This window comes from Aptenodytes forsteri, unplaced genomic scaffold, assembly GCF_000699145.1.
Source record: "Aptenodytes forsteri isolate BGI_AS27 unplaced genomic scaffold, ASM69914v1 Scaffold118, whole genome shotgun sequence".
Taxonomy (NCBI): domain Eukaryota; kingdom Metazoa; phylum Chordata; class Aves; order Sphenisciformes; family Spheniscidae; genus Aptenodytes; species Aptenodytes forsteri.
Window position 1 is genome coordinate 128,189 of NW_008795859.1, and position 25,401 is coordinate 153,589.

At 41.3% G+C, this 25,401-nt stretch overlaps 1 protein-coding gene across 1 annotated transcript in view; it reads left to right on the plus strand.

Moving 5' to 3' along the window:
* GIT2 (GIT ArfGAP 2) overlaps nucleotides 1-24,250 on the plus strand; it is a 29,879-nt gene extending 5,629 nt beyond the window's left edge. Inside the window, exons 9-21 of the mRNA XM_009283940.1 lie at nucleotides 706-757; nucleotides 2,909-2,981; nucleotides 3,326-3,423; nucleotides 3,795-3,906; nucleotides 4,935-5,077; nucleotides 5,906-6,055; nucleotides 9,310-9,558; nucleotides 10,960-11,049; nucleotides 16,240-16,322; nucleotides 16,459-16,641; nucleotides 18,386-18,511; nucleotides 21,987-22,050; nucleotides 22,927-24,250. Of these exons, the coding sequence (XP_009282215.1) occupies nucleotides 706-757; nucleotides 2,909-2,981; nucleotides 3,326-3,423; nucleotides 3,795-3,906; nucleotides 4,935-5,077; nucleotides 5,906-6,055; nucleotides 9,310-9,558; nucleotides 10,960-11,049; nucleotides 16,240-16,322; nucleotides 16,459-16,641; nucleotides 18,386-18,511; nucleotides 21,987-22,050; nucleotides 22,927-23,139 (1,636 nt within the window). The 3' untranslated portion in view covers nucleotides 23,140-24,250. The remainder of the gene's footprint in view (nucleotides 1-705; nucleotides 758-2,908; nucleotides 2,982-3,325; nucleotides 3,424-3,794; nucleotides 3,907-4,934; nucleotides 5,078-5,905; nucleotides 6,056-9,309; nucleotides 9,559-10,959; nucleotides 11,050-16,239; nucleotides 16,323-16,458; nucleotides 16,642-18,385; nucleotides 18,512-21,986; nucleotides 22,051-22,926) is intronic.
* Nucleotides 24,251-25,401: the final 1,151 nt, after the last annotated feature.

A 25,401-nucleotide genomic window follows, 5' to 3' on the forward strand; every position in this document is an offset into this window, starting at 1 on the left:
TGTCTAGGTGACTGCCTACACAAACTCTCTGTGATGTCAGTTAACCATACAGAGGTTTTATTTGAGCCTTTCCCTCCTTGTAGGTCCGGGGAGTCTTCCCCTGGGTGATACAAATATGGACTCAAAATTTGTCAGCTTCTTGATCTGTGGCTTTTATGATAAATTGTTGAACTGCACAATTCATCTTGTCCCTCGTGTTCAAGTCTGGAAACCAGTAGAGGAGATTATTTACTAATCAGTACAGAATAATTTTAAGCATGGCCCTATTGCTGTAGCCATTTGCCAGTCGTCTGGTCACCTACCTTCTGCAGAGTCCAGTGGAATAAATCCTATGTGTTTTCTGTGGACTCGAGCTTTGGTCAGAATGATCATATTGTTTGAATTCCTTACAGAAAGCGTTTTGTTGCACTACAGCTTGACCACTTCTTGAGCTATGCAAATGTGGGTATTCATATTCCAAAGGATTTGGGGGATTCTTTTGTTTTAAATAGAAGATCGTTGTTTAGAAAAGCTTAAGAATATACTAATTGGTATATTAGCAATATTAGTAAGATCAATGTGTTAAAAACTATATTAAAATACTAAAAGATTAAGGAGTTTCAAATGAAAGTAATATTTTAATCATTGAATTATTGAAATGTAGAATTTGTGTTTAAACAAGCTATTAAATGCTGTAGATGTAATGATCACTTTTTGTTTTCATAGCAGTCTAGATTTATCAGAACTTGCAAAAGCAGCTAAGAAGAAACTTCAGTCTGTAAGTAAAACTTGCAGTGTGTGCTGTGTGACACATCTTTGTCTAGACGTGGCAAACTCTGCACTTCATCTTTCAAGCTGGTTTCAGCTGCTATTAATTCCTGCATAAATAAACGTCAACTCTGTAGCAAGTTAAAAGTCTGGATAAAAACATGAAAATAGGCAGAAATAGAGGAGCGGAGGTGACGACAAATCCATGATGGAGAACAGATACTTGTTGGTCTTGTTTGGGGTATATCTATATATAGATATAGATACTATATATCTATAGATACAGATACTATCTCTAGGTCTGTCTCCCCAGTTCAGAACCTTAAACTTTGTTGTTTGTCTTGCTCTCATGTATTTTATATAAATCTGTATGTTACATGTTACTATTTGCCTTTAACTTTGTGGAAGGCCAGAATATAGTGCATTACTGTCTGCAAATTAGTTGATAGTAGTGCCAGCTCACTAGTTTTACTAAAGTGTTGGTGACCAAACCCTTGTACAAGTTAGAGTGGGGATATGTTTTCTCTCCACTTAAAGCTTTTAGCTGAAGCAAATTGTATCAAAGGATAAAAATTTTGCAGGTGGGGGAAGAACAATCCTGCTGATATTCTTCTGTTCAACAATGTCTGTTTTTCTCTAAGGGTAATGCTAGCGGTCATGAAAATTCCAGCTAAGCAAGCCAGCACGTGTAGAACTGGTATTCAAATAGTAATCAATACAAACCAAATATGAATCCTACTTCAGAACTGGCTTTCTGTTAACGTGTTAACATGCTGTTACCGGCTACTTTAAATGCCTAGCTAGCTAGAAGTAGATGGATTCCTGCATTGTATTTTTGCAAGTTGTGGTGGGTTGACCCTGGCCAGCAGCCCAGCACCAACACAGTCCCCCCAGCAGGACTGGGGAGAGCACAAGAAGAGCAAAAGCAAGAAAACTCATAGGTTGACTTAGAGGCAGTTTAATAGGTGAAGGGAAGAGAAGAAAAACAAGTGAAGCAAACGAAATTGCTCAGCACCTCCTACAGGCAGACCACTGCCCAACTAGTCTCTGAACAGCCATCTTGGAAGCTGAAAACCAAACTACTACTTCCTCCACCCCAGTTGTTATAGCTGAGCATGCCATGGTGTGGTATGGAATATCCCTTTGGCGGATTCACATCAGCTGTCCTGGCTGTGCCTCTCAGCTCACCCTGAGCCTGCTTGCTGCTGGGTGATGGGGTGGGCAGAGTGGCGGAGGGCGGAGGGGGGAAGAGAGTGCCTCGGATGTTGTGCAAGCACTGTTCAGCAGTAGCCAAAACAAGGTTGTGTTATCAATGCTGTTTTAGCCACAAATCCAAAACACAGCAAGCATCATGTGGGCTTCTATGAAGAAAGTTAATTCTATCCCAGCCAGACCCAGTACAGAAGTAAACATACTGGCTTTATCTGGGTTCAAGAATGATTGCAGTTGCTCTTTGGTTAAGAATTTAGGACTCAAACTCTGGAAAAAGCGGGGCTGGTTTTCCTGGAAATAAAGCTAAACCCTAGAAAAAGTGTTAGGTTTTTCACCCTTTTTAGTACAGTTTGTCCCAGAGAAGGAAGATCAGCCACCTATTCAGGCTTGCTTACGCTGTCATTTAGTTATCAAGTCTGGTACCCATTACTAATGTTAATGCACTGTACATCAGTAAGTGAAACATCCACAAAGCCCTGTGACATCTTAATTTCATGTCTGATCTTCCAACAGCTCACTTCTTCGTAACACAAGTATCTCTCTTGAACCGTCCACTGTAGGAACACAGTTTGAAACATGCAAGCATTTTGTGAGTCTTCACTGTTCATTTAAGCCCACATCTACAGTGGCATTTGGGTACTTAGTTCCCACAGTAGGTCTGCTTCACCCAGTACGCAAGGTCTTTTTGTGATCAGATAGGAGATAAAAAAAATCCATTGACCAGTAAAGGAAAAGTGTCGAACCGTATTGTTGTCTCTGTATCTAGCAATCGGGTGGTCGTATGTCTGCTTAATGGATTACTCTACTATGCAGGCTGAGAAACAAGCAATTATATAGGCTGAAAAACAGCCAAGGGAGAGCAGAGTTGTGCTCTTATATTTTCTGTGTTATAGAGGTCTTATTAGATTTTATTTATTTTCAAGCTGCAATTATTCTCTTCTACCCTTAGCTAAGCAACCACTTATTTGAAGAACTTGCCATGGATGTGTATGATGAAGTTGACAGGAGAGAAACAGATGCAGGTGAATGAGGCTTTCTGGAATGTGTATAAAATAAATTTGAATTGTTATATTACATACAAGATGCTAGTGCAAGCATATGTTCTATTTAAAGTACTTCTGTATTCAGTAATTACTGATAATGGTAGTTTCTTTGTCTTGCATTATCTGAAGGTGACGTTAATTGAAAAAAACTTGTGTTTTTTACAAAGTAGAGAACCCTCTGGGGAAAAAAGCCTTCCTTTGAATTGATTGTGTTTGTGTTTGAAATTGTGGTCTTTTATTCTTTGACAAGAAACACTGTCAAATAGTACAGGAAGATTATTCCCTCTTGGGGTTTTTTTGTTTTTTTTTTTTCTCTCGAGCAGTTTGGCTTGCTACTCAGAATCATAGTACACTTGTGACAGAGACCACAGTGGTCCCTTTTCTTCCCGTAAATCCTGAATATTCCTCAACCAGGAATCAGGTATGCAATCTTCTTAATACTGTAAAACTATTTTGATTTAATAGGCCAGGTATTCTAAGTAATATTGCTTTACTGTACTTCATTACTGTAGAAGAGCTGCATCTACTTGTAAAGAGGTTAAAATAGTTTCACATTTCCCCTGCCCTGGAGTGTTCAGCTGGATAATTTAAATCACACTTTTTGCAATGAATTTAATTGAACAATCAACTCGCTGTAAGTGCTATAGTCTTAGTTTTACCTGGGAATTCTGCTGTTCATCTAATACACGATGTACTTCCCCCATCCCCCCCCTTTTTTTTTTTTTTTTTAGAAAAATGGGTGAAAAAAAAAAAATGAAGTAAAAAGCCCCCCCGCATTATTCTGTAATTTAGGGAAGACAGAAACTGGCTCGATTTAATGCCCATGAATTTGCTACGCTAGTTATAGATATTTTAAGTGATGCCAAACGAAGACAACAGGGGAATCCTCTCACTGGTTCAAAAGGTGAGTATATTTTTGGTTGTCTGTTCTTCTATATGCAATTTTTCAGTAGTTTAATCAATACCATAGCCTCATTCAGAAGTACTATATGAATGAAGAAAGATATTTATACTGTTTTTATGAATGATAAGGACTAAATCATATGGATAGCAGGCTATTGACAACAAGCATTAGGCCACCAAAATAATGCCCGAGTAGAGGAGATTTGTCTGTTAGGGTTGGTGTTTGTAATACAATTAAATCAAGTGGGATATGTGCAATTCAGGAACATCTTTTTATGATGGTTGTGATTTTTATGATAACTTGGTAAAATTTTCCAGAATACTGCTGTACAGTTTTAGAGTGATGCTTCGTTTGATTGGCAGCTAGGATAATGTCAGTGGTTTAGATGCTGACTTTCATGGCTGCTCTATACATGCAGGACTTTGCTGTAATTTAGATGCCCTTGAGCTTATTGCTAATTTGCCTAAAAATGTATACTTTCTGTATTTCTTGAGCATGATAGGTATCAAAGAATACAAATATCTATGCCAACAACCAGACAGCCATAGTTCTAGCCATGACGGTATGAAACAACATCTGAACGCTAGTTCTCCCTCTGGAGAGAAAATACAAAAAATCTTTTCTAACTTTTAATTTTTGCCTATATTTTTCATTTGAATGTTGACATCCATTTTTCCAGTATAGTCTGTTTTGGTTTTTTTTTTCCCTTATGTGAATTTTATTAAGCTGCTACAGCACAATTCTCACCACTTACTTTAACTTGTCTGAACACTTACAAGAAATGAAAAGGCAAAACCATAAAACTTTGACATTTTGGACAGTAATAATCCATACCTATTAGGTGGATCTAAATTAATTTTTTTGAACTGGGCTACTCAAATGATACTTTATTATGGCATGTATTATATTGTCTCTCTGATTGAAGATCCTTCCTTTTTTTTTTTTTTTTAATTACTTTAAAGTATGCACTTCTATTTTTTTATCCAGACTTACTAATATGTTTTAAAATGGTGTATGTTGATCTACAGAAAATGTGGAACTGATACTCAAATCAATCAGCAATCAACATAGTAGTGAAAGTCAGGATAATGACCAGCCTGATTATGACAGTGTTGCTTCAGATGAAGATACAGATCTGGAAACAAATGCAGCTAAATCAAACAGGCAGAAGGTAGGTTTGAAATGTTTATACACACACCAAATTTTATTCATAACAGTAATCTGCAGAGAATCTTTCCCCTTGTGAGGGGATTTAACATGCATAAATGATCAGAAAACCAATATTTTAATTCATTTTCAAATTCATTTCAGAATCATACCTCAATCTATGAACTTTAACAAAATTAAGTGTTGTGACTTAAGGAAGTTTTATTGTAAATAAAATGCTTCTCTAGAAAAGTAATGCGCACCACTGTGCATGTCTGGAGTTAAGATATAGATCTAGTTGCACAGATGAAATAATTGGATCTACCAAAATGCTCTTAGTCAGCGATTCCATGGTATTTCACAAACATTTACTGCTTCCTACTGAAGAAATATTTACAGCAGACCAATAGTGACTGAGTGTTTTAAACCATTCCTGAAAATAATGCAGCATGGTAAAAAAAAAAAGGGGGGGGGGGGCAGTAAACCTAGTAGTTCTGGTTTAATCTTCCTTGGTAACGTGCACACTGGATATTTAGTAACCTGTCTCTTATGACTTTCCAGTTCTGTATTGCATATTTAAAAAAAAAAAAAATCCTTACGGAAGAGTATTGTGTTACTGAAATGCTGAGACAAACGTTTTTGTGCATAGAGGAGCTAAGATTTGATTGACATCAAATTTCTTTTACATTGGACTAAAATTATTTTAATGAATGGATCTTATTAATTTGAACTTAATTTGAACTGTGATTCCTTTAAAGTAAGTACATGAAAAGCTGTCAAAATCTCATTGTCTTGTTTTCTTTTGGTAGTCTGTTTCCCAATGGTGTAAGTATTGTTCTCTTACTGTTTATAGAGCCTGGATTCAGACTTGTCAGATGGACCAGTGACAGCCCAAGAATATATGCAAGTTAAAAATGCATTGGTGGCTTCTGAGGTAAAGATTCAGCAATTAATGAAAGTGAACATCAACTTGAGTGATGAGCTGAGAATCATGCAGAAAAAGGTAACAGGCACAACAGTGTAACATCTTCATTTCTTGATGTATTTTAAGTTGACCAGAATAAAACTGCTGAAACTGAAGATGCAATAACCCAATATTCGGATAGTGAGAAAACTTATTTTAAAATGGAGCTGCTTTGGAATCAGATGAGACTATAAATGTATATGTGCAGCACATGCTTTGAATGTTTTTTTTTGTGGAGGTGATGATGATCTGCTTAGTTCACTTTGACATAAGTTTTCCAAGTGACAAGACAGTTGTTGCAAGTCTTGTATGTTTTTGCTGTCTTGCTTCAAGACAGATAAGCAGTTTGCAACAATGAGGAAGTAAGTGCTAGCACACACCTTACGTGTGTGCACGTATGTATCTAATGTACTTCCAACTTTTCCAGGAAATATGTTGGGGTTTTTTCATTAATAAGCCTAGCTGGAATGAAGGGAAATTAAAATCCCAATCCAGTTTGGCAGTAGAAAATAGTCTGAAATGTGGCAATACAATATAAAGTTTTTGTATACCAGGAGGCCAAGATTTATTTCTTTGCTTGTGTTTGAATCCGTGCAAAATAGCACATAAAGGATGTAGTGGTAAACTCAATTCCGGCTTTAAACCTTCAGTATGGGTTTTGTCTAGATGAGGGTAAGGTAGAGGTATCTCCTTTAGAATATGAGTTACTATGTATAGATAGTCTTATACAAACAGAAAACTGAACATTTTTTGCTAAAATCCTGAATTTAAAGCTCCAAAACCCCAGTTTGGAAGCCAGACCTTCTAATCCTTATATAAACAAATCAACAATTTGTTGAATGCTTTGCCAGTGTTCTGGTAAATAGAGATTTTTGTGGGGTAAAGGAGAATTTGTATCTGTATTGAGTTCACTTTTCCTGTCTGTCATGCTAGCCTAGAAAGGGTTGGCTGCTTCCTCAAATTAATTCTTCACCTAGTGTTAAAAATTCTGTTTTCCAAATAATTACAATACTGCAAGACTTACAGAGTGTGCTGCAGAAAGCTCTCCCCCTGTAGAGAAAGTTGTTCAAGCTGTGGTCCCGCAGAGGTGAACCTGTGCTGAGAGCTTGTTTCCCCATTGTTTTGGGGCAAAGAGGCAGATGCTTTGGAGAGTGGTGGGAACTGCTGAGCTCTTAGCATCTGAGGCCAAGCTAACTATTCTATGATTCTATGATTCTAATTCAGCAGATTCTAATATCTTTGTTCAGTGCCATCCTTCTGTTACAATTGTGTTCAACCTTTCAGATCTATTGGAATGGTGAATACTGAGAGGAACCTAAGAGATCTCAGGGTGTTTCCTTGGTCTTTTAACAGCTTGTACTGGTTAAGCATTTCTCTGCATCAGTTGAATTATCTTTTCACTTATATTGAGTTTCTTTAAACAGATAGAGTCTATTTAGGGTAAAAAAAAAAAAAATACTTAGGGCCTATGAATTAATGAGGCTTTAGTATATTTATGTGGTGTAGCAGAAGAGAGATCATTGCTGTGCTGCAGTTGAACTTGTTTTGAAAGATGGCATAGCCGGGGCTTACTCACCTTGGAGATGAGTTGCACTAATTTTGTGTCCTGATGATGTATATAGCTACGGGGCTTTAACTTAGTGTTTAGTGGCTCTGGATTGGTGAAGAATCGATATAGCCGTGCGCCATTGCAGAATGCAGGATGGGAGGAAGGGCTAACAGCTGTCGTAGCTCTAAGCTACTGGGAACTTCGGTACGATATGGGAATTCTCTGCTGGGTTATTTGTGGCAAGACACCAATATATTTGTACTACTTCAGCAATTCTAATGCAATAGATGTCATTCAAGAGTCTATGTTTTGTTTTTTGGTTTTTTTTTGTTTTCTAAGCAAGAGCTTAGAAGGTCATTGAACTAAAAAAAAAATCTATCCACTTTATGTATCACTTTATTAGCCAACTGTGTATCTAATCTTTTGCATGGAAATTACTAAGCAAAAGTTGTTAATTAAGGAAGAGGTAAAGTTACACTTGATGAATGCCACTTTAGAGTAGAGTCTTCCTAAATAAAAATGAAAATAGTTCCGTTATTTAATGGGCATTCTAATGGAAAAAGCTATTTTTTTTAAGCCTGTGGATTTTTTTAGGTGCTTATAGGTGGTTAAGAGTTTGGTGTGAGTTTACATTAGCTAAAATTGTTGACTAAAACTGCACCAAAAGCACGTTTATAAAATGTGAAAGAGTTTGGAAGAAGGAGACTATAAAGTTGACCTATTTAATTGCCTCTAATGTCAAACTTTAAAGGAGTAGCTTGGCTCCTGGCTGATCCTCAAATCTTAAGACTTGATGCATCTTACTACAGAGCACACAGAAAGTGGGGAGGAAAAGCATAAATTATCTTGATAGAAGTCTGCATGTTCGATTTAGGGTTCTGGGAAGTCCTGTAGGCAAAATAGGATTTTTTTGATAATGTTCTTGAAGGTTCATATGATGCAAAGTAAATGCAAGTAGTAAATATGCAATTTCCTGTTTAAAAGGCCATCAGCTGTTTGAAATATTATACTCAATTATTGTTAAAGGATTGCTGATACTGACTTTTTTTACATCTTTTCTTTATGATGTGTTAATATAGCAAACTTACTCCGAGTAACTCCACAAAAAAATCAGAATTGTTGCATTTTTACTATGCATTTCAAATACATAATAATAAAAAGCTTTAAAATTATTTCTTGTTGGCTTCTTAGAAAGCAGTAGCTTAATTTTCATAAGCTTAAACTCTCTTCTTGCTTTGCAGAGCAAGCTCTAGTTTTCTGTGCGCTGTCTCTGGTGTCTGTGCTGTAGTTTTGGCATTTTCAGATTTCCTAGGCCTTATGTTAAAGTCCTCTTTCAAGTTCTTGTATTGACTGCTGAAATGGATCACTTTGCTTGAAAAACTGTTTTGTTGGCAGTCATTCCCCCCGCAACCTCATTATATTACACGATTCATATGCCAGTACAGCCAGGCTGGAAGAAATGGATTGTGTGTTTTCGACTACAACAGCCAATTTTAAGATCTAATTTAGCTTGCATCCCAGCAAAAAGTGCTGGAAATCAGCACATAAATATTTCCAGATCTGGAACATAGATGTTTTCATGCTTATACTAAGCAAGTCAAGTAGATTTGGAAAAAGAAATCAAACCCCAGCTACTAGTAACTGGATTTACTAGTAAAGCTGACAAGCGTGTATTGTATAGTCAGTTTGCTTTTGACGCTTGCTATTAGAAAAACAAAGTCCCACTGCTAAACATTTCTTTCAGCTTCAAACGCTACAGAGTGAAAATACCAGCCTCAGAAGACAGGCTACAACCAATATATATCAGGTCCAAACTGGTTCTGAATACACAGACCCTACCAACAATTCTTCTTTAAAGCGGCGACCATCTGCACGGGGTAGCAGACCCATGTCCATGTATGAGACTGGATCAGGTCAGAAACCCTACCTCCCCATGGGAGAGGTCACATACCCAGAAGAAAGCATAACAAGACTGCAGCCTTTCCCTCCACATGTAAGTAAAACTGCTGATGCTTCTGCATTTCTTATGTTCAGCTTTTCTGTCTGTTCCAACTACGCTCGTGTACCAAAGCTGCTCAACTGTCTGCTTCAAAGTGAATTTAAACTGTAAGAATTGTTAATGTTTGCTGTATTAACATGTCTGCAGGAGTTTGATGTTTTGAAAAGTAAAAGCTATAACAATTCTGGAATACGTAAACTGGAGCTTTTGGCTTCTGCTCAGCTGTTTCTTTTAACCACAATATATATGCCAAATATCAATGTGTGGCTGTTTGAAAACCAGGAGGGGGGAAAAATAATATTCCAAGAAGGTAGGTAAAGTTCATGGATTTCTTTCTTGAGATATATAGGCATGTGCCAATTTGTGGAACTTCAGAACCACCTTCCAAAAATAAAATAAAATTGAAGCTAACTTTTTCATTAGGCCACCAGTTTCTTATTCTGAGTTTGGAACTGGAGGCTAAAGATGGTTTAGATGTTAGTTGAACAAATTCTTCTGGTTTAGTATTTTCCTGTATGATGTGCTAATAGTGGAGAGGGAGTTCTGTATTAGCCACAAAGGTTCTGCACTGATGTGTTCACACTTTAGATAAGTGGCCCAACACACACTAGTGCTTATTAAAGTTAATTTTTTGTTGCATCTTTTTAGATTGCCCTGTGGGCAGGAATATGGGACAATATTTTTTAGGCACGTACTTAACATTTGTGGATTTGTTTCAATATGTTTCCCTGTTGGTAGCACTACCTTGTATTTCCTTCCAGATGAACAATTAAGCCCTTTAAAACATATTTGAAAGTTAATGGGTTTTTTTGCCTGGCAGGAGGGAGGACAAATGTTTCATGCACATTCTAAAGAAGACAGTTGAGTGCACCAGGGAATCAGCGCAGAAATTTGTATGCTGGGTTTTTCCCCACCTTCAATTAAATTAATAGGAACTTTAAACTATGAAATCTGGATCATTTTAAATTATATTGGCATGTTGATATAAAGGCAGTTCTGGCAGCAAGGAATGTCAGAATTCTTTTGTATGTGGCAATGTTTGCAAAACATGAGAGTGCTTTGTATAGGTCCTTTGGTCATTTGGTTTGAAATTTGGATAGAAGTAGCGGCTCTGAAGCATTGATTTGTTATGTGGAGTTAGTTAATTTGGTATTATAGTGAATGTATTTTAGTCCCTGTGGAATTTAGCACCTCTGGAATATCAGTATTAGAATTAACATGAAGTCAATTGTATTTTGAAAGAATTAAGTCCACTCAAGCTTAGCCAAATTCTCAAAATCATTCTTGCTTTATGTCCTCTCCATGGTTTTAAGAATGTTCCTTTATTTCAGTTAAGAATTTATTTGTGTTTTGTTTTTGGTTTTTCCCGAGTGTTTTTCTCTTTCCCATTTTTAGATCGGGAGGAGTGCGTTTGTGACCTCCTCTTCATCTCTACCTTCCTTCCCCTCCACGCTTTCCTGGTCAAGGGATGAAAGCACACGAAGGGTTAAGTACCTTCCCAATTGGTCTTTTACCTGGAGGAGGTGGCAATCTCCCTAGAAGCCATTATGCCTCTGCCTTCTCCCCTTTTATGCTGACTAGCCTTCATGCTTGCATGAAGCAGTATTTCATCACTTTCCATTTTCTTCTGCCACACGCTGTGGATACTCGCCTCTCTCTAACTTCACAACGGCTAAAATCTTTAGCATTTAACACCATGCACAGTTACTCCAGATCACTTGTTCAACTGCGTAACACTGCAAACAGCCAGAAGACAAGTTGGTTGCTGTTTGGAAAGTAATTTGGCAGGCACTCACTGATATTTCATAAGCCAATACATAACTCTTCCTACTGACTAAAATGCACTGCATGAGGCATTTGAAGCTCACTGGGTACTAGCTTTAAAGCCTGCTTTCTTTGGGGGCTGTCAGTTTGCACCAATCCACATTGGTACTGATTGACCGTTTATCTTACAGATGTTCATTAGTTTGTTTGAAGGGAGTTCTATAAGCATCCAAACAGATAGCCATCCATATTGCCCGCCGATACATTTAGTATCAGCTAGCCTGCTTTCTGCTGACCTTGACAGATGAAAGACTGGGCATGGGAATTGTTTTTAGCAAGACTCCTTCCAGGGCAAGATTAAAGACACTGAGAGTGTATAAAGGAAGCTTATATTGGCGTTCCATCAGGATCTACAAAACTTTGTTCTTAGGATTTTTGTTAGCTACAGTACCGACCCTAGGAAAAAAATGGCAGTGTTACCACGAAACATTAAATGCATTCTGTAAGCTTATGTTATTCCAAAGACACTGTCTTTGCTGTGGCCTCATATGTGAGCTATTAGCTATTTGAAGAAGCCTTGTCCAGCTTCTTAAACTTTTTTTAAACGCTGTTCTCTTTTTGTAGTGGGACACTTAAATCTAGTCTTACTCAAATTCATTTGCTAGAAGTGAACATAAAATGCCACCTTGCAAAAGGACACATTTAGCGCAAGGCAAACAGTTTGATAGACGAGTCTGCCTGTGACAGCTTCTTTTTAGACTATGTTTTTTTGGGATCCTTGAACTAATTGCAAGTTACATATTCAAAAGAAGGGAAAAGCACATTGCATTTGCAGCTCTAGAGTAACATCCATTTTTGGTTGTGAAGGGGCTGTGACTGAAGTAATGGACCCTGAGCAGGTACAGCTTAACGTGTCACAGACTAATGAATGCTGAAGATGAACAACCCGTAGCTTTTACGCTGCTGTTTGACCAGCCTGAGCTACCAGCTTGCACCTCTTGCAGAAAGTGCCCTCTGTCACCAGAATGAGTCGATTACATTTCGAGGTCTTGCTCTGACTAAACCTCTTTAACTTAGAAGCAAATATTGATACAAGGTCCTTTGGGCTGTTTTTAGATGTTTATGTCTCATTTCTTAGGAAATAATGAGTAGCTTATACCCATTTTGTTGTATCACGTGTTCAAGATTTAGGCTTTGCTTATTTCTGTGTTAAAACTTTCCGAAAGTAAACTTGAGAGAGGAGTATTTGTATTTCTTTGTAAGACTTAACTGATTTTGAAAAGATCTTTCAGGAAAAGGTCTGTCTTTTTGCTCTGCTTTTTCTGTGTGGTTAATACAATGAAATCGGTACCGTCTCATTCTGTTTCTTGGGCAAGCATTGTAGAGTCTCTAATCAAATTTTACTATATAATACTAAATTTTTCAAAAAACAAGTCTGTGGGTTTAGATGTTGAACGGTCATACTCTGGCCTCTTCCTGCCAGGATAAAGAACCTGCTTTTTAAATTCTTGTGTCCCCGTTTTATTTTGACTGTACAGTGTTTGGACATATCAATCGAGAAAATACTAGATTTGCAAGTAGCGCTGGATGATAAAACTTACAAGGGAATATCCTGCTTGGTCAAATGCAAATCTGGGTTTGGCTGCAGCTGATATCAGTACTGTGTAGTACTAGAAACTTGCAGAGGGTTGGTTGGTTTGTTTGTTTTTATTGTACGCTGATTCCATTACTATACTATATTACTGATTCCATAATATCCTGTTCTTGTAATTCATTGTTGTAATTTGTATTTCTGACCATAGCGTAGAGCATTGCCACTAATCGTACTGTTCTTCTCTATACATCTGGGAGAGGGGAAAGGTCAGGCTTTACAGATAATAGTTTCATATCTTCAAAATATGTGTCACTTTTAGAATTGATCTTTACTAGCTATCCTGAGAGGTGAGCGTTCAAAAAATGCTTGTTTTTCCCTTCTGTGCAGAGTAACTTTAAAATGGACAGAAAGTGTTCATACTCCAGGTGCTTCAGAGTTAAGAATTGTTGGTTTTAACATTAGATGAGTGCTTAACAAACGTACTGGATCTTAACCAATGAAAACCAATTCCTAGTCATATTTTTGGTCTGTCCTCGAGGTAGAAGTATTATTTCCTAAGTGTGTGGATCAGGGATGCAAATTGAAGGTGTCCCTTACAGTCTAACACTTGAGATTACCTCATCTTGACTTCAAAGCTTCTGTAAAGTTCCAAGGCTGGTTCTTCAACGGAGCTTGCGAAGGACCCTATTACGTGAGCAGTGTCTGTGACTAAGGCAGGAGCTGATGCAGAGGCTGATCTGTATGTAGAGTGATACTGATGTGGCATATTTGCAAATGGATGAGCTGTAGTAGGCACTTCTGATGAGCTTTGCAATTTTTAAGACTAGAGTAGGCGGGTGTGTGGTGATCCTGGGGCCCGGCTGAGGATGGGAGTGTGCCTCAGGGGGCTTCAAACTGCAAATTCATGCGAACTGCAGAGATTGGCCTGACAGTAGGTATTCATAGCATAAACCTCCAGGATGTTGTATTGCCTGGGCATAAAATATCCAAGAAGGCTAAACCAGGTTAGAGAAGGGAGCCTAGCTCTCTATCTGAAAGTCTGCTTGAACCTCTTGCTGACAGAGGGGGCTGTACGTTAGGATCTGCAGGGAGAGCACTCTTGAGCTGTCATGGTGCAAGTATGCTTATTTGTGTTAGCAGCCCTCTGAGAGGGTTTAAAAAAAAAAAAAGTAAGTTGAAAAGGAGTTTAGGAAAAAAACCTGAGCATCATCCTTGCCCACAGATTAGATGCTTTACTGGGAGGTGCAGAACTGGTCTGTACGGGAGTAGGAGGTGGTGAGTGTTCTGCCATCGCACCTGGGAGAAAGCGCACGTGCTCAGAGGCAGGGAATGGGCGGCACTCTGGTTCCCAGTGTGGACACAGTCAGTGTATCTCCCCAGGGAATGCCACGTGAAGGGGGGAGCAGGAAAATACTGGGCTTCTGGGTTTCTGACTCTGTTTATGGCCTCCACCCTCTCGAGCAGCACTCTGCAGCTGGGCCTTCCCATGCTCGGTCTGGCCTCCACCCTGCAGTGGGCCTCCCACACTCGGTCTGGCCTCCCACGCTTGGTTCAGCCTCCAACTCTGTCTTCGGCCTTCCCTCTGCCACGGTCCTCCCACTCTAGGTTTAACCTCACCTTTTTTGTGTGCCTCCCAATCTAGGTTTGGCCTCCTACTCTGTGGTGGGCCTCCATTCTGAGTTCGGAGTCACAGGCTCAGTTCACCCTCCACTCCACTGTGTGCCTCCCACTCTTGGTTCGGCCTCCCACTCAGCTGTGGGCCTTCACTCTGGGTTCAGCATCCGCTGTGGATTTGGCCTCCAAGCTCATTTTGGTATCACAGAATGGTTTGGGTTGGAAGGAACCTTAAAGATACCTAGTTCCAACCCCCTTGCCATGGTCAGGGACACCTTCCACTAGACCAGGTTGCTCAAAGCCCCATCCAGCCTGGCCTTGTATCCCACTCTTCATTCATTCTTTACTCTGGGTTCAGTCCCCTGGTTGGATCAGCCTCCCGCTTTGCAGTGGGCCTCCCACACTCGGTCCGGCCTCTGCTTCGTGTGTCCCTGCAACACTCAGTCTGGCATCCACTTCCTTCTGTGCCTACAATGCTAGCTCTGGCCTTCATTTCCTTCTGTGCCTCCTGCCCTCATTTCGGCTTCCACTTTGGAATTGGCCTACCACCTCCTTTTGACACGAATTCTTCAGTGGCCGTCTACTCTTCTGGCCACAGCTCTCACTTATTTGACCTCCCAACCTTGTTTTGATCACCAATCTGCAGTGGGGCTCAACTCTCCCCGTTTTGGTCTCCCACCCCTATTTTGGCCTTCAATCTGCAATGGACCTCAACTCTCCTCATTTCAGCCTCCCGCACCCCTTTTGGCCTCCCACCCCCGTTTCGGCCTCCAATCTGCAATGGGCCTCAACTCTCCTTGTTTTGGCCTCCCACCTCCATTTCGACCTCCAATCTGCAATAGGCCTCGACTCTCCTCTTTTCGGCCTCCCACCCCTGTTTTGGCCTCCAATCTGCAAGGGGCCTTGAACTGTCCTCGTTTCTGCCTCCAATCTGCAGCGGGTTCCAAGTCCGTTGGTTCAGCTTCCTACATGCCGTTTGGTCTTCCACCACAATGGGCCTCCCACCGTCATATCAGTCTCCTGTCTTTATTTTGGCTTTCACACTGCAATAGTCCTCAACCCTCATTTTGGTCTCCTGTTCTGCAGAGGGCTTCCCAGGGTCAGCCGGTGCTCTGTGGTCAGAACCCCATGCTTGATTTGGCCTCTACTCTGTTATGGGCCTCCCACACTCGGTCCAGCCTCCTGCTCTGCCTGTGCTGGGCCTCAATTCTTGTTTCAGCCTCCCGTGCTCGGTTTGGTTTCCACTCTGTGTTCAGCCCCCCACGCTTTGTCTGACCTCCAGTCTGCTGTGGGCCTCCTGCTCTTGGTCTGGCCTCTTTCTCCCTGGTGGCCCTGCCCTCTCTGTTTGGCCTCTGCTCCCCTCTGGGCCTCCCCCTCTGTGCCCACGTGGCAGTTTCAGCGGCAGGGGAAGGACGCTGTGCTGTGGCCGTCTGTCCCACCCTGCGGCCTGGCTGGGTGCCGGGGCAGAGCCCTTGCTTTGGGTCTGGTGGGGCTGTGCCGTGCCGGCAGTGCCCAGGGGCTTGCGTACAAGCTGGCAGCAGGAGCCCAGCACAGGGTGAGGGGGCACACTGGGCTCCAGGGTAGCGGCTGGTGCAGGGGCTGTCGTGCTAAAGAGCAAGCCCGCCTACTCAGGACGTGGCGCTGGCACAGCTCGGGGCTCCTCTTTTCTGCACAACACTGAAATAAACCTGTATTCGTTGCAGACCTCGAAGCTGGAGAAGCAGAGCAGCGTGTCCGAGAGTGACTACGATAACCCCACCGCCCCTCTGGAGCTGGAGGAGACGGGGTAGGTGCTGCGATGCAGAGCTGACGGCATGGTGACGCAGAGCTAACGGCACAGCTCCACGCTGTCGGAGGACAGGGAGTTGTGTAGGCAGCCAGTTCTGTCCCGCAGGGCTGACCTCTGCTTTGTTCCTTTGCAGGTCAGGCAGGAAGGGCCGGCAGAGGAGTGTCATTTGGCAGGGGGAGAGCTCCATCCCTGAAGATGCTGACACAGCCCCCAACTCCAGTTTGCCCAGTACAGAAGATGTGATTCGGAAAACTGAGCAGATCACTAAGAATATTCAGGAGCTGCTGCGAGCAGCACAAGAGAACAAGCATGATAGGTAAGGCATGAGTGCTGGAAAAGCTCGGGAGTTTGTGAGAAAATGAAGAAAATTCTTCAGGTGTTTGCACACGTACAGCCACCACCACCCGTGTTAACGCTGGAGATGCTGATCTCACACCTACAAAACTTGCAGGTCCGTGGTGTTTCCTGGTGCACTGGACCTAATGCCACAGGGTGAGCGGGGACGAGTGACCAGCACACGCGGTGGGAACACACACTCCTGTCCAAAAAGCCGGTGCAGCCCCTTGTGAGTGGGTTCTGGCTGCAGCACTGCCCACTGCCTGCCACCTGCCTGTACTGCCCTGCCCTGCCCACAACTGGCACAGGGATGGGGAGCACTGGGGAGCAAAGTGCTTGTGAAGTCCTGCTGCAAAATGAGTGTTGTTTTAGATATAAATCAAATGTGTTGCAGAGAGCTTGGCGTAAGTTTCTCAGTCTTCAGGAGGGTCTTCAGTCCTCCGTGTCCTTAGGTAAGGACACCCCACAGAAGTGTGATAGTAACACCGAGTCTGGTTTCAGGAAAATTTGCGAAGGCAGGGAGAATTTGGCTTTCCTACTGAAATATTAGTACAGCTAACGCACCAGCAAAAGCTATTTTGAACTGTGGGGTTTAGACACAGTTGTAGCTGGGTAAGCGGGAGACTGTTCATCAGCACGTCAGGTAGCACACAGCTTCAGCTCCCTCGGGGAACTTCTGGCCCAACTGAACAATTAATTTTCAGAATAGCGTGAGGAAGCAAAAATGATACTGCCCCTGCCTGATCATCAGGTGGTGCTCCTGCCCAGCTCTTTTAGAAGACTGTAAGCAAGAGTTACGTCTTCCCAGGTATGAACACGTTTTAGGTCTGGAACAGCTTTGGTCTCCAGAAAATCTGAACTTGCAGACTGGTAGGTCTTGCATTCTGCCGCCCATCCCAAGTTTTGTGCCTGTCTTTGCCTGTGAGAAGCGACTGGCGATTCGTGTTAAGCCCTCGCTTCCTGCCTTGCTGAGAGAAGTGCACAACAATGGGGCCACTTTTGTTCTGTGTTTTTCCCTTCTTGTACTTTTCTATTTTTAGAAGGGACAGCGCGCGGCCTCTCCTCACACTGAATGGCGAGTTCTAACGTGTTTGTGCTGAGCTCGTTGCCCTTGTCCGTAACCTTTTCCACTGCAATCCTTTGTTGCTTGTTTCTCACAGATCATAACGAGAAGCAACAGTAAGAGAAGCTTTAAATGAGTTTTTATGTATACCACAGTTCACAGTATTTGAATTACATTTTTTAAAAACTCATTGAAAGAAACAATATGGCTCACCTAGCTTTCTCTGTTGAATAGATTTTTAAACAACCTGTTATGTTTTTTTTCTGTACCATGCGTGGAGTGGGGTGTTTGCCAGTACTTAAATGAGTATAATCTTGCAAAACACTGAACTTGAAGCTGCTGTTCTTTGTTTTCCTGTTCCCTGGCTTTGTCTTGGTGGGCTGAGAACAGCCTGGGGCACGAAGGAGGTGGAGCAGGCTTGTTCCACCATTCTCTTCCTGCAGTAGGGGAATGCTTCCTTAACAAAATGAGTTACTCAGTGATGTAATAATATGGCTTCCAGCTAGTGCTGGGAACGTTGTAGATAAAAATCACGTGCTGCATAGGTAATCAGAGAGTAATAAAATGATGCAAGAATATCATCTATTAATGAAACACCTTCCTTTTTTTTTTTTTCCTCGCTTTCTTCCATTCCTTTTCCTGTGCTCGACTGGCCGAGTAGACCATTAGAGCGTGCGGGCATGCTCAAGCTCAGACATAGCCTCGGCTGCTTCAGCACGCTGGTTCCCTGGGCTGAGAGAGCTCCCCTGCAGCCTCTGACCATCCAGCAGCCCGGTCCTGCCTCCTGGTACTCTGGCCTCTGCAAGAATATCCTATTAATGAAACACCTTCCTTTTTTTTTTTTTCCTCGCTTTCTTCCATTCCTTTTCCTGTGCTCGACTGGCCGAGTAGACCATTAGAGCGTGCGGGCATGCTCAAGCTCAGACATAGCCTCGGCTGCTTCAGCACGCTGGTTCCCTGGGCTGAGAGAGCTCCCCTGCAGCCTCTGACCGTCCAGCAGCCCGGTCCTGCCTCCTGGTACTCTGGCCTCTGTCCCTGCCTCCCAGGCACAGTGTCCTTTCTCTTTCTCTCTGCTGCCTCTTTCCCTCACGCACCATCTGCACAGGGGTCGTTGAAGGCTATGCATGAAATGCTTTGGATGATAAAGAAACTGCAGTTAGCTAGTACAGAGAGTTATGAACCTGTGATACTACCCGTTCAGTCGAAGCTCCCGGTATTGATTTAATGGGGAACAGAATCACAGCCTGGAACTGTAACTGTCTCTAGTGTAAAAGATTCTCCTGTCTGTTCTGCTTATTGTCCATCAAGATAAAGTATGACAACTAACAGCACAATATGTGGTTGCTGCTTCTGTGCACTGCTGCAAAAGTAGCAGAAGTCACAGTTCCTGAGATGCAATGTTCACACCTGAGAGCTTAGGCCCTCAACTGTTTATACAGCTGTCGAGTCAAATGAGATCATTTGTATCTTGAATCAATGAAAAAAGATGTGTGTTTATATAGTATCTTCCAACCTGACCGAAATATTGTTTATTAATGCCTAAAATAAATTTCATTTTTAAGTGAGATGTTCTTTAAAACAGAACTTCCCAAGTTCTAACCCCAGGTGTTACTGCCAGTGACAAATATCAGGATCGGAGGAAGAGGTTACCACAAGTTACTGCTCATGATGGATTCTTTTTTCCACGCTGTCACTACTTGAGTATCTTCCTGATGTCTTACTGGAATGCGTGTAAATTCAACAAATGTGTCGGCTTATTTCATGAGCTTACAGCGAGTGTTTAGACTATAAAATAAAGCCATTCCTCCAAGATACTCTGTGAACTTTGCAGCTAACCTAGAGAACATATTATGAAATATGTGTTGTTAGTCTTACTCTCTTTCATTCAAGTTACTCTTAGGGCTTTCTCTGCCTTGTTAGTGAAGGGTTTAATTGGCAAACTGGCTTTTTTATGAGGTAAGGTGCTGTTCATTTGGCTTGCAGGGAGCAAATTAATTGTTAACTCAGTAGCAGAATGGGAATTACAGTGAACTTGGAAGACTTTTCTCCACTTTTGGTTTATTTGGAAGAACTCGTGATTTGAGACATACGGAAATACTCCTTTCTAAAGCAATTTTCCTGCATTGCCAGAATGACCCCAGTGTGTTGCTTCTTTCTCAGTGCATTTGCAAGTGACCTATTTTTGCACCTTTGGTATTGCACGATGACTGCATAAATAATGACCCGTGGGGGTTTGGTTTTTTGGGTTTTTTTGCTTGGAAGGGCAATGGTCTACCATAATCTACAGATGCTGAATATTTTTCTTGAATGCTGTTGCTTTGTGATTTCGAGATTCTCTTGCTAAAGATTGACTCATGTTAACTAACTTACGCTGAAATTGAGTCTTTGAAGCATAAAAACAAGTATTTTGAAATTAAACTTTTGACAGACCACACTAACACCGCGCTTCACAGCAGCTTATGGTAAATAGTTTTAAGATCTATTTTGAACAGACCAATTTTCATTTGGTATATAAGTCAGAAGTGAAATCTATGAGGACTAATGGAATCTGCCTTTGTTTTATTAGCTAACTCAGCAGAATTACTGAATATTTAGCCTAAAACTCGCACACTGTGAAAGCAGTTGGTAGTTTGGGAGATGCATGTATCTGTAAGCTGCTGTGTGAGAATTGTGCGTTGTCAGTTTACTGTGTATAAATTAATCCGAGAAGGCATCTTGGTGTTCTTAAGTTACCTTCATGTGATGTTTTACCTTTAGTTAAACTTTACCAAAAAAGCGAGGTATGAATTCTGTACTGGAAGTTTGGCATACCCCATTCTCAGTAGGCGTCTAGCCTTCCAGTTTGTGAAATGAGAAAGGGGAAATATGTGCATGGTGCTGCATTCCTGGCTTCAACTGATCATGAACTGATACAAGGATGGAAATGAATCTCCTTGGAATCAAGGTGTGTCCTCACCGTGCATCTCTGCGACAAACTAAAGCTTCCAGCCCAGCTGCTGACCCAGAGGGGCACGTGTTTGTTACAGAGATCGCTCCGAGTTTAGCTGAGAACAGATGGGTTAAAAGCTTACGGAGGTCAGACTTCAGGCCTTGCTGCCAAGTGTTTTGAATACAGTTTTTTGAGTTTACAGTATTTTGGTAACTTAGGTACAAAGTGGTTTTTTTAAAGGCTTCTACTTTGTAACTTACACATGGAAAAGAAGTGCAGGAAAATTGCATTGCTTCGGAGGTGTAGACAAGATAGTCCTATAAATAGCAACACTTGACTCAAATTATTTTTAAGAGTTTGGATGGCCAAAATTCAACTCTGAAACATAAAATAAATTGAAACACCTTTGTTGGGTTTTTTTTTTTAACTTCAGAGATTACTGGATATTTTTAGCTGTTTAGATCCTTAGCAGTTTTAAAACTTTTATTTTAGTAGACTGGTTTTAGAGTCTCTTGGCTTATGCAGAAAGAGCTCGTTCGAAGCAAATAGATAGAGATTTCCCTAAAATGGCAGCAAGCTAAACTTACTCAGATCCCACATACAAAGTGGTTTTTTAAATCCACTTTTGATTGTCAGCACTGCACTGAGGGAAAAAAGTTCCTTTTTTCCCCAAGGCACCTCTGTGTCACCAGATTTTGTTTAAATATTTTCAAACTGCAGAATCTTACTTTACTTTGTGCCTGCCTTACATGAACCAGTTTGCTTGGGCCTGCTCTCCCACACGTCACAATAATATGTCGTTGTGCATACACCAAACAGAACGAGCTAAGCAATTTTCTGTACAATTTGGAGATGAATTCTAGCATTCAAATAGTTGGGTGGGGAGGAGGTTAGGAAATGCGAGCGTATGAATTGATGTGCAGTTAATATTCATAGACACGTTTCCATAATTGCATACAAATTGAGACTCTTTCTGACAATGTTTGGTATAATAGGTGTGGACAGTTATTCCTTCAAACAAACTTTGACCAAAGAGTAATAAAACCTAAGAAATAATTTTGTACTATTGGTAAAATTCTTGCTTTTTCTGAAGTGCAATAGCTATGTACAAACTTGTGCTGCAGTGTGCTGGGGAATGCTGAGGAGACACTAGGAGTCACCATATTGCATGTTGCACTACCTACTTCAGTTGCCTTCAGTGCAGGCTACAAAGATATTTTTAGAATATTTATGGGGTTTTTGTTACTCAGTTGTTTTTAGAATAATAGCCACTGACTAGTGAAATTGAAGAGGAGTCTTTGCATAATGAATAATACATTGCATCTTTTTGCAGCTATATACCATGCTCCGAGAGAATACATGTGGCAGTAACGGAAATGGCAGCCTTGTTCCCAAAAGTAAGTACCTTTCAGCATTAAAATGTTTTTGGCCTCATTCCTCGCTAGTAGATTTCCCTTCAGTAAATGAAAACCAAAAGCTGTAGGTAGGGAGAAATGACCAGGTGTTTCTGTCAAATCTTGCATCTTTATATTTATTAGCGTGCCAATTGGGAAGGGCTAACTTGTGAATCCAGGCCTTTAATTTTACTTTGAACTTAAAACTCTAAGATGTGCATGCAGTTTCTCCAAAACTGGAGGCTACTTGCATCTAGCTTGAGGAGTCTTGTGGTTACACGGGAATTTTGCTAGACTCATCACCCCCAAGTTTCCATTCGAGTGCCGTTGCCTGGATTTCTTACATGCAGGTATGTTTAGATCTGTTATCTATCTACCAAAGTCATCTGTTTCTTCACAGCAAGTTTAGGGAGTGAAATCTCGGTGATTAAGTTTTTGTAAAGTCTTACCTACCTCTGTAAAACTGCAAGGAAAATCTAATGCTGTTGTGCCTACCTGAACACTTGTACATGCTGTACCCTGATGTCAGCCAGGACATGGGCTGGGTAGCAGTAAATGGGCACTAGAAAACTTGTATGAGTAACTTCCTAAATGAGAGTGTGAAGCAGTATTCCCTGCGTGCTGCCTGGCAGCAGTTTGAAATGTCCCTGAGATGAGAGAGGAGAAATTCCGGGAACTTGTTTCATCCGCCCCTACCCTACGTCTCTGCAGCGGTGTCTTGTAACGTCTCCTACAGCACAGAGGAGTCCGTGCAGAAAGCAGGGCCCTGGCAGCAGAAATTTCGTATTAAAGAACACTTGTGGACTGCTACCGGCTAATTAAAAGTGATCCTAAAATGGTTTTGTTCTGTCAAGTTCAACTTCTACTTTCCTTTCCCAGAAACCCAAATCTGAACTGGTAAGGACTTCTTTGCGTCTGCTGACATCTAGTGCCTACAGACTCCAATCCGAGTGCAAAAAAACCCTTCCTGTGGAGACGTGCCCTACAACAGACATCCAGCTGGTCACGCAGCAAGTGATCCAGTGCGCCTACGACATCGCCAAGGCTGCTAAACAGCTGGTTACCATCACAACCAAAGAGAACAACAACTGAGTCACACTTGGCTTTTTAGTCTTGTTTTTTAAAGGTTGAATTTCAAACAGGTGTGGAACTATTCAAATTTTTATGAGAAAAACTAAAGGGGCAAGAAACTTTTTTTAAAAAACTCAGTATTATTTTTGCATGTTTTCTAACAATTTTATGATTAATTTAACCCACTGCCTTATTTTGTGCCTGTGTTGCCAGTTTAGTTACAGATAATAGCATGCTGCGAATAGCTGTTGAGCCATTATCACGTACCAGCGTTGTATCAAGCTCTTGCTAGATGTTCCCCTGGGGCCACGTTCTGCTTTCAGATACTGCTTGCAAAACTCCCGCTGAAGTCAGCTGCGCGTATCAGAGGGCAGAATCTCACCTCTGCTCTGTCCGTCCTGGAGCCTCGTGTGCCGTGATGCCGCTGACTGAGAAACCCGCAGCGAAACAGGCTCTGAAGGCTCCAGGACCGTAACTGCTGCCCAGCAGGAAGAAGGTTGTAGTCCTGGTAACGGAGTACAAGCCGAATATTACCTGTTCCCATATCAATTGTTGTGCAATAATATGTTTTTAGTCTGCTAAAACAATAGTAGTTGTGGGCATACGAGCTTATTACATGTAACTATACAAGGTCTTTGTCACTTTATCTGTTTTGGAAGGAATTTGAAACTTAATAGTTATTTCTTTTAGTTGTCACTATGCCATTAATATGTATGTTTGATGTTACGTTAGGGCATTAGTGGTTAAAATATTATCCTTTGTTTCTGATTTAACAATTCATTCTTAAGTTTCCTACAGAATTTTACTGTCATCTTCAAGGCACCATCTTGTTTGCAGCAGCATTGCTCAGTAACTCAAGATGCAATATCACTAAAGATTTCTGTGATAATTAAAAAACAAAAAAGGAAGTTAGAAGAGTGCCAGTGCAAAAGCAGCTGTGCCTGCCATAGCATGTAACCTCTGTACCTCAACATATCCAAATGTGAAAAGATTTCTGATGTCTAGTAAGTTTTATGCAAATCTTTCAAAATTTTACAAGCTACTTATGGAGTAACCCAAGCTAGGCTGCCTGTTAGAAAAGTAGGTGGGTGACAAACGTCCATGTGGGTTTCAGGTTTCTTCATTCGTAACAGTGTCAGTCCATAAATTTTACAAGCATGTATGGAGTAACCCAAGCTAGGCTGCCTGTTAGAAAAGTAGGTGGGTGACAAACGTCCATGTGGGTTTCAGGTTTCTTCATTCGTAACAGTGTCAGTCCATACTTTCAAAAATGAGAGTTCTTCGGGAATCCAAATTCCATGGGGGAAAAAAAATGACTAATTTTTGTCTCCGCCTGTGTCCCATTTGGAAGTGTGTTGTCATTTTCAAGGAGCCGGCTGCGGCAGTTCGGCTGGCAGCCTCTTAAAGTGGTCTTTTAGTTAAGAGCGAAGTTACGGAACTGCAGCGGCTGTCACGTGGCAGCAGTTGATGTGAACATTTAGACAGTTTTCACAGAAACATTTGAGTCAGAAACAGCTATCTGCTGTTCCACAAACGGGTCTGCAGTATGCAGTCTGCCAAAACCACGAACTCTTCAAGGCTTTCTGGTGAAAAACTGCCATATTTATGTGAACAAACGAGGTAAAGTTCAGTGGCTGGTTCCTTTTCAATCATACTGTGTTTGTATGTATATATAAACACTAAGTGCCATAACACTGTTGGATTCTCGTATGTTGTAATTAGCTCCCTTTTAGTAGTGCAGGTTTGAGGGGGGGGAGGAATGGAGAGAGTAGATGACTACCCAGTAAGTTAATGATGTTATTCATTGTGAGGGTTTTTTATTTCCTTTCTGCACTTCTGAATTCCAGAACTGTCTCTAAACTCATGGGGATGCAGACAGGCTGGGATTAGAACTGCAAAAGACATTGGTAAAACCTACTTCAAAATTATGCTACTGGCAATTAAATACCCTGATAATCTTCTCGGAACTTTTCCTTAAATTGGCATCATTGAAAGGTAGGGGATAGTATTTTTCAATCTCTCAGGACACCAGTGTATGCTTTTCTTTTAACATATCTTACCCGATTTCCAAAGCAGGGTAACACTGAGTTATGTTGTAAGTTATCAGTTGTTTAAACTTGCCTCTGTACCAAAACAAATGGATGCTTTGATAACTGCAAGCCCTTGTTCCAGCTACGCTAGCTCCAGATTTTCTAAAATCAACCATTTTGCTTGTTGGGAAGGCCTAGCTATAAAAACATGGCCAACCCCTAACTGATTTCCCGTTCTGTCACTTAAACAGCA